This window comes from Bactrocera latifrons, unplaced genomic scaffold (assembly GCF_001853355.1).
Source record: "Bactrocera latifrons isolate USDA-ARS-PBARC rearing strain unplaced genomic scaffold, ASM185335v1 scaffold_259, whole genome shotgun sequence".
NCBI classification, from domain to species: Eukaryota; Metazoa; Arthropoda; class Insecta; order Diptera; family Tephritidae; genus Bactrocera; species Bactrocera latifrons.
The window spans coordinates 154,923-169,574 of record NW_017536174.1 but is presented as its reverse complement, the minus strand read 5'-3'; the positions used below and the strand labels follow the sequence as shown (position 1 = coordinate 169,574).

Here is a 14,652-nt window from a genome sequence, read left to right as displayed (position 1 = left end):
AACATCTTCTCCATACACATCACCTAACTTTCGCCTTGGCTGCACCGCTTTTGTACCCTTTGATAGTATAACAATAAAATATGTCGAAAATGCTGTTTTCGGTCTTCCATCTTCTATAGAACACCAAACAAGCCTTACTGTATCATCTTTTCAACCGATTAAGCGGTTAAGTTTGATCAGCTGCTCTAGCTAAAACGAAATTATTTAGTGAACGATCCTATAAGTTTTACTGATTATCTTTTAAGGATCATGGCTCTAAAGCTATCAGCTTGATATAAGTTCTATCAGATAGTAATCCCATTATTTTTTCCATTTAGTCCTCAACAATTTTTGGGAATTTGTTATTTAAGTATAAAACATGTATCAGAAGATGTTTCTATTAAAATAACAAGAAAATAAAAACTTTATATGTCGAAATAAACAAAACCAATAGTTTATATAAGAATTCTAACTTTATATATTTATAATCGTGCGCAAATTAGGTGATGCACTGTCTACCACTCTCATTAACATACACGCCCATAAGCCAGAAAGATGATTGAATTCCACAGCTGCCTTTCATTCGCAAACGTAAAACGTTAACTGAAAACAAAACGCTTTTATGAACAGCTATTTATTGCATTCATTCCCTTTCTCTCGCCTTCCAGCATGACTGCATTATCGAGTGCTTTCTGTTGATGGTAAGAAGTAGCAGTAGTAGTAACACCTTCTTCACCAACTCGCATTCTTTATAGAACCACTCGCCGTTTGATCAATATTCCGAGGCGCATCTGCTCGACAAGACTGTTACAATTCTCATGCCACAGTGTCGCTCAATGCGCGCCAGCAATCAAAAGACTCAAGCACCAAACTAGTGTAGCCTGTGCACAATTCTGCACGTAATTTGTTATTTTTAGCTTTTGTAGTACTGGCCATTTTTGTCGCTTATATAATAAGAAAAAATGAAAAAATATCGAGTTCAATAACCCAAAATCGACGCCTGATTATGTGGTGGTCATAATTTGTGTAATTAAATGCGTTTATGCCTGGACAGCTGGCAAGTTACCACTAACGGGTATTGGTTGCTGCTGCCTACTTTGCGGCGTCTTTTACATGTTGTTGGTTTCTATACATATTGGCTTTTACATTTGTCATTTCTGTTTACTTGGCTTCTAATTGTTGCAGTTACTTTTTTCCTTTGCTCTTTGCATACTTCGTTTATTTGTGTGTGGGTGTTTTTAATGTAGAACAGGTAATGATTCTTGCTTTCGTACACATTTTGGGCCAAAACTGCCAATTTGTGTAAGTAAATATTTGTGTTTCGCAAATGAGCCCAACCGAGATGAAATATGACCCCAATACATATTTACATTCCTCTTTTGGTTATAGAACTTTCATTTGCCATTAAGAAGTTAGTTTGAAGTTTGAGTTTTATATTTTTATGTACCATAAATGCAAATATGTATATGTTGACGATTAAATTAATTACAAATGTATGACAATTAATCGAAAACTAAAAGCGTTTCACAAAGTTTATATAAGTATTCATGTTATTCGTTCCAGTGACTCAGTTACTTCTCCTTATTTTCAGATATTTTGTGATTTTATTTACTCTCTCGAAAGACTGAAAAGCTACGGCTTTCAAAAACGGCCACAAAATACTGCCACCACGCAAACGTAGTTCACAACAACAAAGTGTTAACAAAATGATTTCGCGTCGAAAAATTATATCGCGTTCCCTCGACAATCTAGATATGATACCAAATATCGAAGAGGAAGAGGATGTATGGTATAACAAGGAGAAACTCTTTAGGGTAAGAATAAAATTTTTAAAATTCAACTGTTAATTTTTGCCCAATTTTTTGGTGTTTTCAACTGATCAAATCTTTTAAATAGTGGTTATAGCTTCAAGTATTAATTATTTGTATTATTCAGGCTACCAAATACATACAATTCCATATCCAGATTAATCATTATTCTCATATAACAGTATTCTTCAAAACTGCAAAAAATTGTGATCATTTTGTAAAAAAATTAAATTAATGAATTTTAAATACCCAGGAGTGGCGTTGTCTTTATGTTTTGGCAATTTTTCAAATATTTTGAAAAATTTTCTTTTTAAATCCACTCATTCAGGACCACATCAACGAAGTGCTTAGCAAATGGGAACAAATCGATGATGAGATTTGGGCGAAGGTAATAGTATTCGAAAAGAACCGACGAGTGGCCAAAGCGTATGCCAGATCTTCAGTTATCACCATAAACGGAGGGAAAAACGGCTTTGACGGTGTGAGGTCAGTATTTTAATAGAAAATTGCAATCAATAAACTAAAGATAATAGTTTTTACTGAAATGTCTTTTTACCAGAATTGGATTAAGTGGTTTTGAAAACCCTATGCGTGATGCGGATACAAAACTTGTCAAAAAGTCTGTTGGTGAAGGTTTCAAAATTAAAATGGACGATATTGGAAACATACTAATCAAACGTTATGGCAAGAGTAATGTCTTTGTGCACAATACCTCAATGGTCAATGAGGAGACAGTTATTGGTGGCGATATACTTCAAATGCCTAACATGGGCCTGACGCCAGGCACATCTGCGAAGGTAAGTAAACGGCGCAAAATCGAAAAATGTATTTCTAAGAGCTATAATTATTTTTACAGCTGTTTGACATGCGTAAATATACGACTAACATAAATCGAGAGTTCTCACGTTCATATCCAGAGAGCAGACGTCTGGAACGTCAATGCTTGTCGGCCATATCATTAGTCAAATCGAACAATAATCTAATCAATAATCCGCTTTGGATTCTGGTCATAAATATAGTCGCAATTGATATGCTGAAGAATCGCCTACAAGCACTGCCTAAATCGGTGGATGCGGTGGGTTCGCGTGTGCCAATAGCGGGAAGTGAAGATCCGTATTCGACCATTGAGAGTCAGGTCGGCCTTATTTATCCCACGCCTGCTGCCTCCGATGACTCAAATAATTCAAATAATTCGAATAATTCAAGCCAATCGAGCAAAGGACGCCGCAGTGTTTTCAACACAGGATTCCTTGATGACAGTCCATATGTGCCAAAGGTAATTTCAAAAAATATTTACACATACCAATTAGTAGAGTTGAATGTTGTGCGTTTTGAGATTGGCGGCATTTATTACACTAATATTAGGTGACCCGATATCGCCCAAAGTACCGTCAACTTTGTCCTCAAACTGCTCGAGCGTTTCTGGTTAGTTGGTAGAAACCCATGTTTTATCATACCCCTGCAGAAAATAATCTATAGGCGTTAAATCGCATGATCTTAATTGTCAATTGACTGGGACATTTCTCCAAACTTTACACGTAATATGTCTATGTTTAGGTGTGAAACATTCTTCCATCCAATTTTATAGGATGCAATTCCGTTAAATAAACTCAATGATTTGACTCACCCCAATAGCGTCTTTTTAAATCCATTTACATATTTTAAGAATAAATTATCCATTTTCACTGTCGTGTTCCAAATTAATTATCTTCTCCAAAGCTGCTTTGGCTTTGCATCCGACTTTATGCTTAAGGACATGGAATTTTTTCTAGGTGTTAGCAAGTAGGAATCGAACATGTACGTAAAACTCAGCTTAAAACAAATGTTTCGGTATTTGTCGAGTTTTTAAAAAATGTAATATTTTTTACCGAAAAATTGGCATTAAATTGTTTAAAAAAATTGCAGCAATAAGAAATAATCTTACGCAGTTTACTATCTAATGTTACGGTGAGGTCAAATTTATAATTGTGATATTGCAGCAAATTTGCCTATGAAGTTTCATTTTTCAATAATAAATTTATTACCCAAACATGCACTTTAACCCAAATCGATTTTTGAAAACTCTAGACTAACCTTACGACTACTTTAAAGTTGAAAGCCCTTAGAAATAGGCCGAAAATCACTCTTAGAAGACTCGCAAATTTGGAAAATTTAACACTTTAACTACAATTGATAAGTTTAGATAACTCCCATTTGAAATTTTATTTGGATAAATGTTCCTAACTTTTACCATTACCTAAATAAAAATTGCTAAAGTTATTTTCGGGCGTATCTGGGTTGCACTTAGTTGGTTTTGAATGTGAGTTGCAAGGCAATGAATACAATTTTTTTTTTTAATCAATTATTTCATGTATTGTATTTTCGGCATACTCCAACTACACTCTCGACCCGCCCGGGCACACACACATACACATACATATATAACTTTACTGCACATGCACACATACATACACAGTATAAAGTTGCATATTGGGAAATCAAAAATGTACTCTCCGGTTAACGTCAAGATTTGATAACCACAACTAACGCTAACAACAACCCCGCCTAGAAAAAGGTGAAAGCTCACTCCTCTTCCTTATTCTTCATACGTATGTCTTATTAAATTAGCTCTCGACTTTCGTTGCAGCCCGATTATGAAGTCTACAACCAATCAGTGCCAATGCTCTCGTCGAAGCAGAAGAGCAAATGTGAATTACGTAAGAAACAAGATGATCCTTACTACTGCGGCTTACTTGCCCGCATACCGAATTTTATTAAATCTTCAAAAAAGACGCCCAATAAGAAGGAGGCGAAAATATCGCGGAAAATTTCAGCTTCGCAACAACAAATTGTAGAACCACAGCCAGCACAACCGCTGCCCATTGCCACATTCCACCAGTATCCGGCTCACCAGCCACCATATTACCCATACAAACTACTGCATGCGCGACATCATAGACTCTCCCAATCGCAGCTGTCATTGTGGGATGCGCGCAGCCTGATTAGCGCACATGAATAGTAGTGGTAAGGTGGCTCGACACGGACGCATGGGATTATGGCAAATAAAACTAAATAGTGTGCGTCATTAAAACGTTAATCAAAGGCATTTTTTGTAAAGATGCATGTGATTTCTTCCTTTATCAATAAACTTAATTGAATATGTAGTTGTAGTAATAAAATATTACTTTCTGCGCCAGAACCTCGATGCAGACCGTGAATTTAAAACGGTAATTACGAAGTGATCACTTGTTTGCAGTCCATTATTTTGATTGTATGAATGTATGTGTGTATACACACAATATTAGTAAATATTACAATTTTATTTATTTATAAGAAACATTTTAGTGAACCTGCTTCGTGTAAGTGTAGCACTATTGCGATATTGCCATAATTGTTTGATTTTTTGTAGCCGCGGACATATCAAACCTACTTAGATACATACAGATAGCATATGTACGGTTTTTTCTAAAATGAAGACTGAAATATGTCCTAGAAATATTCACACTATAAATACTACGCAAAAATCACTTTTTTACGTATGAAACAAATTAATATGTAATTACATAATGAAAATTAAAATCTTCGTAATCAGAAAATTATTTAACATACATAAGTGTGTGGTGTGAAAATCTATCAAAGTAATGAATATTTATGTTTAAGTTAATGCTCGTAGTATATCATTTAAGTATAGCACGTACTAGATGGCATACTTATGAATAAGCCTAAAAAATGTCATTTTAAGTGTACGTTGTAATTTAATTTTAATTGCATTGTATATATGGATTATTCCAATCCAAATTTTAAATTCATATTTCAAGCAATTTGATAAGACCAATTGTAATAAATATTAAACATAATACTCCATACGAATTTCACAAATATTAAATTTTTATTTGATTTACAAAAAAAGCATATGAACTTTAAATAAAAAAAATCCTGGAAATAAAGTCCAAAAATGGAATATTCATTTAATACGTAATATCCGAATTAAACGCGTTTCTTCGGCTATGACAATGAAAACAAGCAATAAAGTGTTACGATTAGGGGCAGCCGAGTATTATGCTTTATTCCTCCGCTATAATCGTTATTCTTGGTACACATCTTCCTTGGCAAAAAAGTAAGAACGATTTCGTAGATGGGCATAATGGGATAACTGCCACCCCCACAAACCAACATTAAATGTAAACTTAAGTGCCATAACTTGGTACTAAATTAAGATATAGATTAAGATAGATGTATAACTGTAATTTGGCGCAGAAGATCGCAGTGGACATCTGTGGTCAAAACATTTCAAAAATGCGCGTGGGCACGCCCTCTAATAAGCTTAATTTGATGAGCGTAAATGTTATAAAAACTCCTATCGACAGTGTGAAAATGGATGAAATCGGAAGTTAACCGCTCTCACTCCCCATATAACCAAAGATTGTCCAAGTCCAACCAAAATTGTTAAGCCCTCTGGGTACCTAATATGTGGACCCTAGTACCTATAGTTTAATTCATGAGATATATAATCGAAATTCAGAGAGAATTCTTTCCTGACAATAGTGTGTATTCTGTGTATTAAAAAATAGTAGTATTCTGTGTATTAAAAAATGGGTTTAATCGGGTCAATACTTCTCTGAGCCCTTATGTACCTAATATAAAGATTTTCGAACTTCCAGGTGACTTTATGCTGGATATATCCGCCAATATTTGAGATACGATAAGAGTATGTATCCTCCCTATAACTGAAATCAGAATTTTCGAATTTGGGGTACCTTATTGAAACCCAATGAACATTCTTTTAATTTGTGAAATGATAATAGTTAAGGGGGTATTCTACTCTATAAATCAAATTTTGGGCAGTTTTTTAATTTTATTTCAAAAAATTCAAGCATATTTTTACTATCCATTTTTTATGGTGTTTTTATTGATATCTTAAGAATACAGAAAAAAAGAATTACAAAAAAATATTAAAAATTAAAATAATTAGATGGGAGGGAGACAGGTGTAAAAAAATGGCGCATCCTGGTGACATTGATCCTGACTCTCCTGGTGGTCTGAAAAAAAAAATCAMAAGAAATTCTTAATCAGTAAGGATGCTGTTATAGTCCCTATTTCAGGGAACACGAAACAATTTTTTTTTTAAATGGCGACTGCCTGAAAATAAAAATCATTTTTTACGCTTTTTTTGAAATTCCTGAATTTTTTTAAAATATTAAAGATTATATAAAGATAAAGGATAAAGGATTATATAAAGAAGGTTCACACACAATTTCAAGTAAATCGGTTGTATAGAACTTGAGATAATGCCGGTACCGTGTAAAAAAAGTAGTTTCGAGAAAGACGCGTTTAAAAAAGTGAGTCTACCTACCTACCGGGCTAGGTACTGCGTCACTAAAGTAACTATAGCTCTTAAAATAATTTTAATTTTTAAAAATCCTTCGGAGGATATGTTCCTAATGGTCTAAATTTTAAATATATGAAAAAAAAATGGAATTTTTCAAAACTCTAGAGTAGAATACCCCCTTAATGGATAACATCGGGTCGATACTCCCGTATACCATATATAATGATTTTCGTTTTTCTAACAAATCTTATGTATTTCGGTCAGTGTATGAATTATATAGAGTACCTGTATATATAAAATTGCTGGGATTCCGATAGAGTATAAAATGTTCGCATGCACCCGAACTTAATCCTGAAAACTAACAAAATGGCGTAATTTTGAAAAAAAATCGTTTTTTAGGTAAAAAAATGGTCCTTTTAAAAAATATTTAGTTTTAATTTTTCGATCGGTTATGACGCCATATTCGGTAGCTTATAAGCAAATAGCAAATAAAAAACTTTTTTTTTAAGTGTCACACTGGTATAGCCCCTTAAAAAAACCATTAGTGTTTGGCAATCACGATCGAGTAAACGGTATGGCTGGCTTCGGTTCCAATCGTATCATGACAGTTCATAGCATTGCGACGATTGTTTGAATTGATGTGAAACTTTGGGTAAACTATAAGTAAATCTACGAGTAATTTCAATTTTCAGCTGGACTGAATTTAATAGTGTGTGGCAAAAAATGTATGTATCAGCTTTGAAAATGTGCGCATGTTACAAATTTTCGATGCGTAAACAATGGAAATTCCATAGCACGTACATACATACATTTCTTGTCTCGGACGGAGAGTTCTGTTCTGTATAATTTGGGCCCGGACGGAGTATTCTATTCTATAGAATTTGGGCTCTCTAGCTGGGCTCTAAGCTACCGGGGGGGTCGGCAGGTCGCGGATAGCCGAACGGCCTGTAGTAGCAGGTCAGTTGCATCCGCTGAAGCTCCTGTGACTGTGGCGAATCGACACCGCCTCATAGAAATACGTGTCCCGCTCATCATCATTCATGTGCATGATGAACAATAAAAATCCGGGCGCGACGGACCCACAATGGGCGGCTTGCTGGTCAGCGTCTGCTCACCATGTTAGGTGCGGCTGTCATCAAAACATGACCGGTACACACCGCGGCGCACTGGGAGTCCCTCAAAGTGTCAACAGCGATTTCTCTACTGGCGAGATGGAGAGGGTGATGAGAGCATGCTCTGCCGATGTGTCTGCTGTTTCGTGTATCAGGAACCAGCACCTTCGGGCCCGGGTCAAGGAGTGTTTGGACGCAGGAGTAGTAGCCTACGTTGCTCCGGGCGAGCGCCGGTCCGTCCGTGTTTTCCGGGACTGGTAAAGCGAAGGACAGGCCTCAGGGAACTGGGGTAGGGGCAGTGTYYCCGAGGGTACACCCGTTCCTGTTTATTTCGGCCCGCCCCCCTGCACACGATGCGCTGGCAAAACAAACATATGGAGAATAAACCGAGAAACACCAACAACAACAGCAGGAACATTTTTAGGATTATAGGAGGCAGCAGCACTGGGAGCGTGAGCGATGATGGTAATAAAGTGCAAAACTTCCCGATTAAAAACCTTGGTGTTGACATACCTTTGAGAGCGAGGTCATCACCACCAGGGTTGGGCGACACCACTCCCCTGGCAAAAGCGATGTAACCTCGTGGAGACTGTATGGCTAAACTAGGGGAAGCGATTAAGAAGTTGATCAAAATAATGAACCCACCACAGCGGTCTATCAACATCACCATGAGAGATCTTCTCGGTGTGATAGCAAAGTTGCACGCAAGTGCTCAGGAGGAGCACATGGCAAATAGGGAAGCACGACGTAATTTTCTAGTGATGACAACCAACACAGAGAATACACCCAAGAGGCCTCGAGACGAAATACAGCCAAAACGAAGAACACCGCCGAAGAAAAATAAAACTTGCCATAAGGAATGGTCTAACAATATGGAAGTTCCCCTGAGCAAGGAAGCAAAGTGCGACATCTCAGTCACAAGCAAGGAGAAAGAAATGGCGAAACAAGATAGCTGGATCACGGTTAAACTTAAGCAACTAAGGAAGACACTACCTAAACCACCACCCCGACCCGATGCAATAGTAATGGAAAAAACCGGGGACATGTCATATAGCGACATCCTCAGGACTGTCAAAAAGAATGATAAAAATTAGGGGAAATGTGACCAAGATAAGAAAGACGGCCAAAGGCCAAATTCTGTTAGAGCTGAAGGAGGCCCAGATGAAGAGCACGGGGGTCTTCAAGACCGAAATAAGTAAAGTGTTGGGAGAAAATGCGCAAATAAAAGCACTCACAAGGTTCTTGTAGAAATACGTGATCTTGATGAAATCACAACGAAAGAGGACATTACTGAGGCAATACGCCTACAAGTAAACGAGTTGAGCAACTTTGATATAAACTCGATTAAGAGCACCAGAATGGCATACCTAGGAACCCAAACTGCCGTAGTAAGTCTACCCGCCTTGGAAGCAAGGGTACTTCTTAATGCACACAAGTTTAAAATAGGCTGGGTAATGTGCAGAATAAGGGCGAAGCAAAACCTCAGAAGGTGTTTCAGATGCCTTGAATACGGACATATGGCGAAAGCATGTAACAACCCAGCTGACAGGAGCGAGTGCTGTGTCAAGTGTGGAGAAACTGGACACTTCGCGAAGTCATGTAATAAAAACCCGTCATGCAGTGCATGTAAGAAAAAGGACAGGGAAAACATTGACCACCAAATAGGAAGCAAAAAGTGTCCTCTCTATCAAGACGCGTGTAAAAACATCAAAAAATGAGAGTCATGCAACTCAATCTATACCACTGTGAGGCTGCACAAGAGCTTCTTAAGCAGACGGTTTTCGAGGAAAAGATCGATGTAGCTATACTTTGCTAACAGTACAAAAATATAAGCGGCGCGACATGGATCTCTGACACCACAAACAAAGCTGCCATATGGGCATGTAGAGGGGAAATGTTTCAGGACAAACCGCTATTAGGCAAATCTTTTTACACACGAGCGAAAATCTGTGGATCAATTTTTTGTCAGAGAAATTCTGTCTACTACAAGAAACGTGATAGCAGGCGATTTTAATGCATGGGCCATGTAGTGGGGTAGCATCTGCACAAATAGGCGTGGAGATACTCTGCTAAAGGCCTTCTCGTCGTTATATATGGTGTTACTAAATACCGGAAATCAAAATACGTTCGAGAAGAACGGTCGGGGATCGGCCATTGACATAACCTTCGATAGCAGTTCCTAGCAAGGACAACAAGGTGGCAGGTGTGCGACATATATACACACAGTGACCATCATGCTATTATGTTCGAAATCGAACACTCGGTGCAAAATCGMAGGAATATGTCCACTAAGAAAGTACAGAGAAAAGGATGGAAGATGGAAACCGCGGACGCTGAACTCTTCAAACTCATGTTAGATGGTCATCTAACATTTGAGGAAGACATAAATCGACAGGCTTAGACATTAGTGCGCCACCTCATTAAAGCATGCGACGCTTCTATGAGTAGAAAGAAAAATGGCGCTCCTAGGAAGCCTGTTTACAGATCAACACATTAAGGAGGGAATGCCACAACGCGAGGAGCAGGTGTCAAAGGAGTCGAGGATTTGCAGAGCATACGCAACTACGCGAATTATTTAAAAGAAAACGTAGCGATCTCAAAAAAGCAATCAAAATAAGTAAATCCTACTGTTTTAAAGAACTCTGCGGAAGAATCGACGAAAACCCATGGGGTGATGCTTACAAGCTGGTAATGACTAAGATAGGAGGTGGCAAAAGGAAGAGCACCGACGTGCCCAGAGCTCCTGAAAACCATAGTGGAGACTCTATTCTCCTGCTAGAACCTGCTGAAACGGAATGGACAATAGTCACTGATGTGGAGTTAATAAAAACGGCAGAGAGATTTGGCAATGCTAAAACACCAGGTGTGGATGGTATCCCAAATAAGGCTTTAAAGATTGCTATTAAACACAATTCGAAACCCTTTGCTGAATTGTATACGCGGTGCTTACAAAAAGGTGTCTTCCCGAAAATCTGGAAAAAGCAGAGCCTGCTCCTGTTGCAGAAGTCAAATAAACTAGCACGAGATCCCAACTCATATCGTATCATGCTGGATACGATCGGCAAGATACTAGAGCGGATAATCTGTGCACGAATAGAGCTTCATCTAGAAAAGGAAGGAGAGAAAGGTCAGTCTGACAACCATCACTGATGCGATTAAAAAGCTTACTCACTTAGCTAACAAGGCAATAGAGGGTAAAAGTTGGATGTATGGTACTAAGGAATACTGTGCAGTAGTCACGTTTGACATTAAAAATGCGCTCAATTCGGAATACTGGCCTCATATTATAAGAGCACTAGAACGTAGCGAAACCCCTGCTTACTTGGTTAGGATCATATCCAGCTGCTTGTCTGACCGGTTGTTACTGTACGATAGCGATGACGGACAAAAACCATATAAGGTAACGAGCGGAGTTCCACAAGGTTCCGTGCTTGGCCCATTGTTGTGGAATGTGGTTGTACGATGGGGTGCTGCGTTTCCCTCTCCCGAAGCAGGTACAGATAATCGGATATGCGGATGATATTGCCATAACAGTAGTAGCAAAAGAACTGAGACAACTTGAGTACCTCTGCAAGCGGCGTTAACCATTAAAGAGTGGCTCACGTCAACAAAACTTCAACTCGCTGGGCAAAACACTGAAGCCGTCCTGATCACAAGCAGGAAAAAGCTCGAAGACATTAAAGTAAATATTGACGGCCACAGTATAATGACCAAAAAGGCACTAAAGTACCTAGGAGTGCTTAGTGCCATAAGGGTCACGTGTGCATTTCGTACGGTATCCCACGAAGCGGTTGGTGTTTTAGCAGGCATCATGCCACCAGATATAATGGCTATGGAACTCAAAAGAATATATGACAGATCTACAAGACTGGGTAGGCAACTAAAAGCTGAAGAGAGGAAGGAAGAGCGGCAAACAAGCCTCAATGAGTGGCAAGGACGGTGGGATGCTGCTACGACAGAGAGATGGACTCACTTAACATCTTTAATACATTTTGTTTGATATCCGAGATATTTATAATAATGCTTAGATTGATAAGCATAAAGCCAAACGTTATAAAATTGAAAATGAAATGACCTTCGGGAGCTTTATCGAAAAAAGATTCTAAAATTACGGGAGTTAGAATTTTCATTTTCCAAAAAAGATAAACTAGCAAAAAAAAAAATTTTATGTGAATACAAACTGTTTCTTCAAAGGATTTGTTCCAAAATTAATTTGAAAATATAAATATGTAGGCATATCAAATAAAAATAGTATAGTAGTGGATTAACACGTTGCCTAATATCTTAAATTATCATCAAAACTTCAAATTAAAACATACCTATAGTCTCATTAATATTGTAATTAGCAATTAAACTTTTGCAACAAGTTGATACAGAATATACTAATTTTGCTCATAACAGTTGTTTGTATCACCTACAACTAATCGAGATACATACATATATCTAGGATCCTTTCGTCCGTCTATCTGTGCAAGCGGTAATTTGTGTAAAAATTTATATAACTTGGTACACGTGTTCCTTGGATGCTAATATCCAAAATGCCAGAACAAAATAGAATTGACGATAAACTGCTAGAACCAACCAAACAGCAAAATTGGTAATTGCCAAAATGTCCGAGTGGTGATGTTTTGGTAACAATCTACCATATAAGATGTGCCGGATTGTGCAGCAGACACTTTCCTAATTAGAGGGCTGCTTAGTCAAGAGCTGTAAATAAGAAGTTATAAACTCGAGTAATAAGCGTTAAGTTGTTTGAATAAGAGGGATAAAGAGCAGGATGCACGAAGGTGGCAGGTGACATCACAAATATCAGAGATATCGGTATAGACTTCGGAAGAGGGGAAGTGGATGAATTGAAAGATCATCTAAATTAACAGGTTAGCTCAATTAGCTTATGTACATTAGTTCGTGGAGTTCAGCATGAACATTCGGAGCTTTGCTGCTTTAGCTTGTCCAAAAATTACGTTAACGGAAATCTTTTCGTATGTTCTGACGCGGAAACCTCTTGGGTGAACCAAAAAGTTAACAAAATACATAATGCAGTAAAAAGTCAATGAAGCAATCGTTAAGCTAAAGCGAGCCAGCCGAAGTGGCACGCACTGACTGTGATTACGGGCGTGTCTTATTTCATAATAAGATTTGATCTAGTTAATAAAGATCGCTAGCTGGGGCAAAGCTCCGTACTGCAATTCGACAAGGTAAAGTAACATATGAATCCAGCCGTGTTACACAACTATGTATATATTGGGGGATATTGTCGACGAAATCATAATAGACTGCCTAGCAAATCAAGCATGAACAACATGATAATGCTACTTATGTTCAGTAATGATAAGAAGAACAACGTTAAAAGAGTGATAATAATAGAGAGTCAGCAGATTTCACCAAAAAAAACCAGAGCGAAATTATTGTGTAACTCAGGGGAAATTACTAGCGTTAGTGAAATACATTAAGCATTTGTATACGGACCCGAAATTTTTTATCCGGTGACTATCGACTCGGCAGAATTCTGCCACTACAACAACAGCAACAAGATGCACAATTCTCGGGATCAGGAGCCCGAAATCGTAGTGATTGTATTCATCAACAATTAGGTGTCGAGATGTGATGTTCTAATAGAATTACATTCTGACCAAGGAAAGAGTTTTGATTCAGCTCTAATTCAGGAGATGTGCCAAAAAATGTTACCGGAAAACGCGTACAACTGCACCCGCAGTCCGATGGCAAGGTAGAACTTTCAATCGAAATCGAAAGGTTTGGAAAAACACTTGAGGAAGGTTGTGGGGAAACATAAAACAACGAAACAGACTCCAGCAAAAGGAATTTTTGGTAATGAAATTCGGTTACCCACTGATTTGAAGTATCAAGAAGACGAGATGAGGGATATTCATAGTATGTACCTTATATGCTGTATTAACACAGCGCACCAAAAGTATGTGCGATAAAATGAAACCAGGCGAAATCACTATATTGTGGATGTGGACTCATTTCATTTACTGTGTACTATTACTTTCACAAACAGTGTAAAATTTATTTTAATTATATGCCTTTCACACAAGGAAACAAAAAATATTACTGAATAATAAATAAAATAGTAAAAAAAATCTTGCCGCATAAATAGGGTAAGATTTTTTTTACTTTATGCTTTTCAACATTTATTCCACTAACAGGATAATTTACTCAAAAAAGAATTCTAATTGCCATGCCACCAAATAAATAAAAAATGGTCAAGCCTTCATTTACATATATTACATTAACCGTGCGATTCTGTACTTTGATACAGTATCAAGTCTCTAGATTTGATAGAGACAATTTTTGAGACTTGAGACGATTTTGCTATTCTGTAAGTGACAGTCCCAAAATCTATTACACTTAATAATTCAGAGATGCTTAGATGTGTATAAGAGACAGGAAAAGGATGGAAGATGGAAACCGCGGACGCTGA

The 14,652-nt window shown here is 37.6% G+C and overlaps 1 protein-coding gene across 2 annotated transcripts in view; it reads left to right on the top strand.

Annotated features, from left to right (window-relative positions):
• The window catches only part of LOC108969580, a 209,880-nt gene extending 204,255 nt beyond the window's left edge, over positions 1-5,625 (top strand). For both annotated transcript variants that reach the window (XM_018934377.1, XM_018934376.1), the window contains exons 2-6: positions 1,571-1,793; positions 2,116-2,273; positions 2,347-2,584; positions 2,644-3,063; positions 4,414-5,625. In XM_018934377.1, coding sequence (XP_018789922.1) covers positions 1,686-1,793; positions 2,116-2,273; positions 2,347-2,584; positions 2,644-3,063; positions 4,414-4,785 — 1,296 coding nt within the window. In that variant the 5' untranslated portion in view covers positions 1,571-1,685 and the 3' untranslated portion in view covers positions 4,786-5,625. The remainder of the gene's footprint in view (positions 1-1,570; positions 1,794-2,115; positions 2,274-2,346; positions 2,585-2,643; positions 3,064-4,413) is intronic.
• Positions 5,626-14,652: the final 9,027 nt, after the last annotated feature.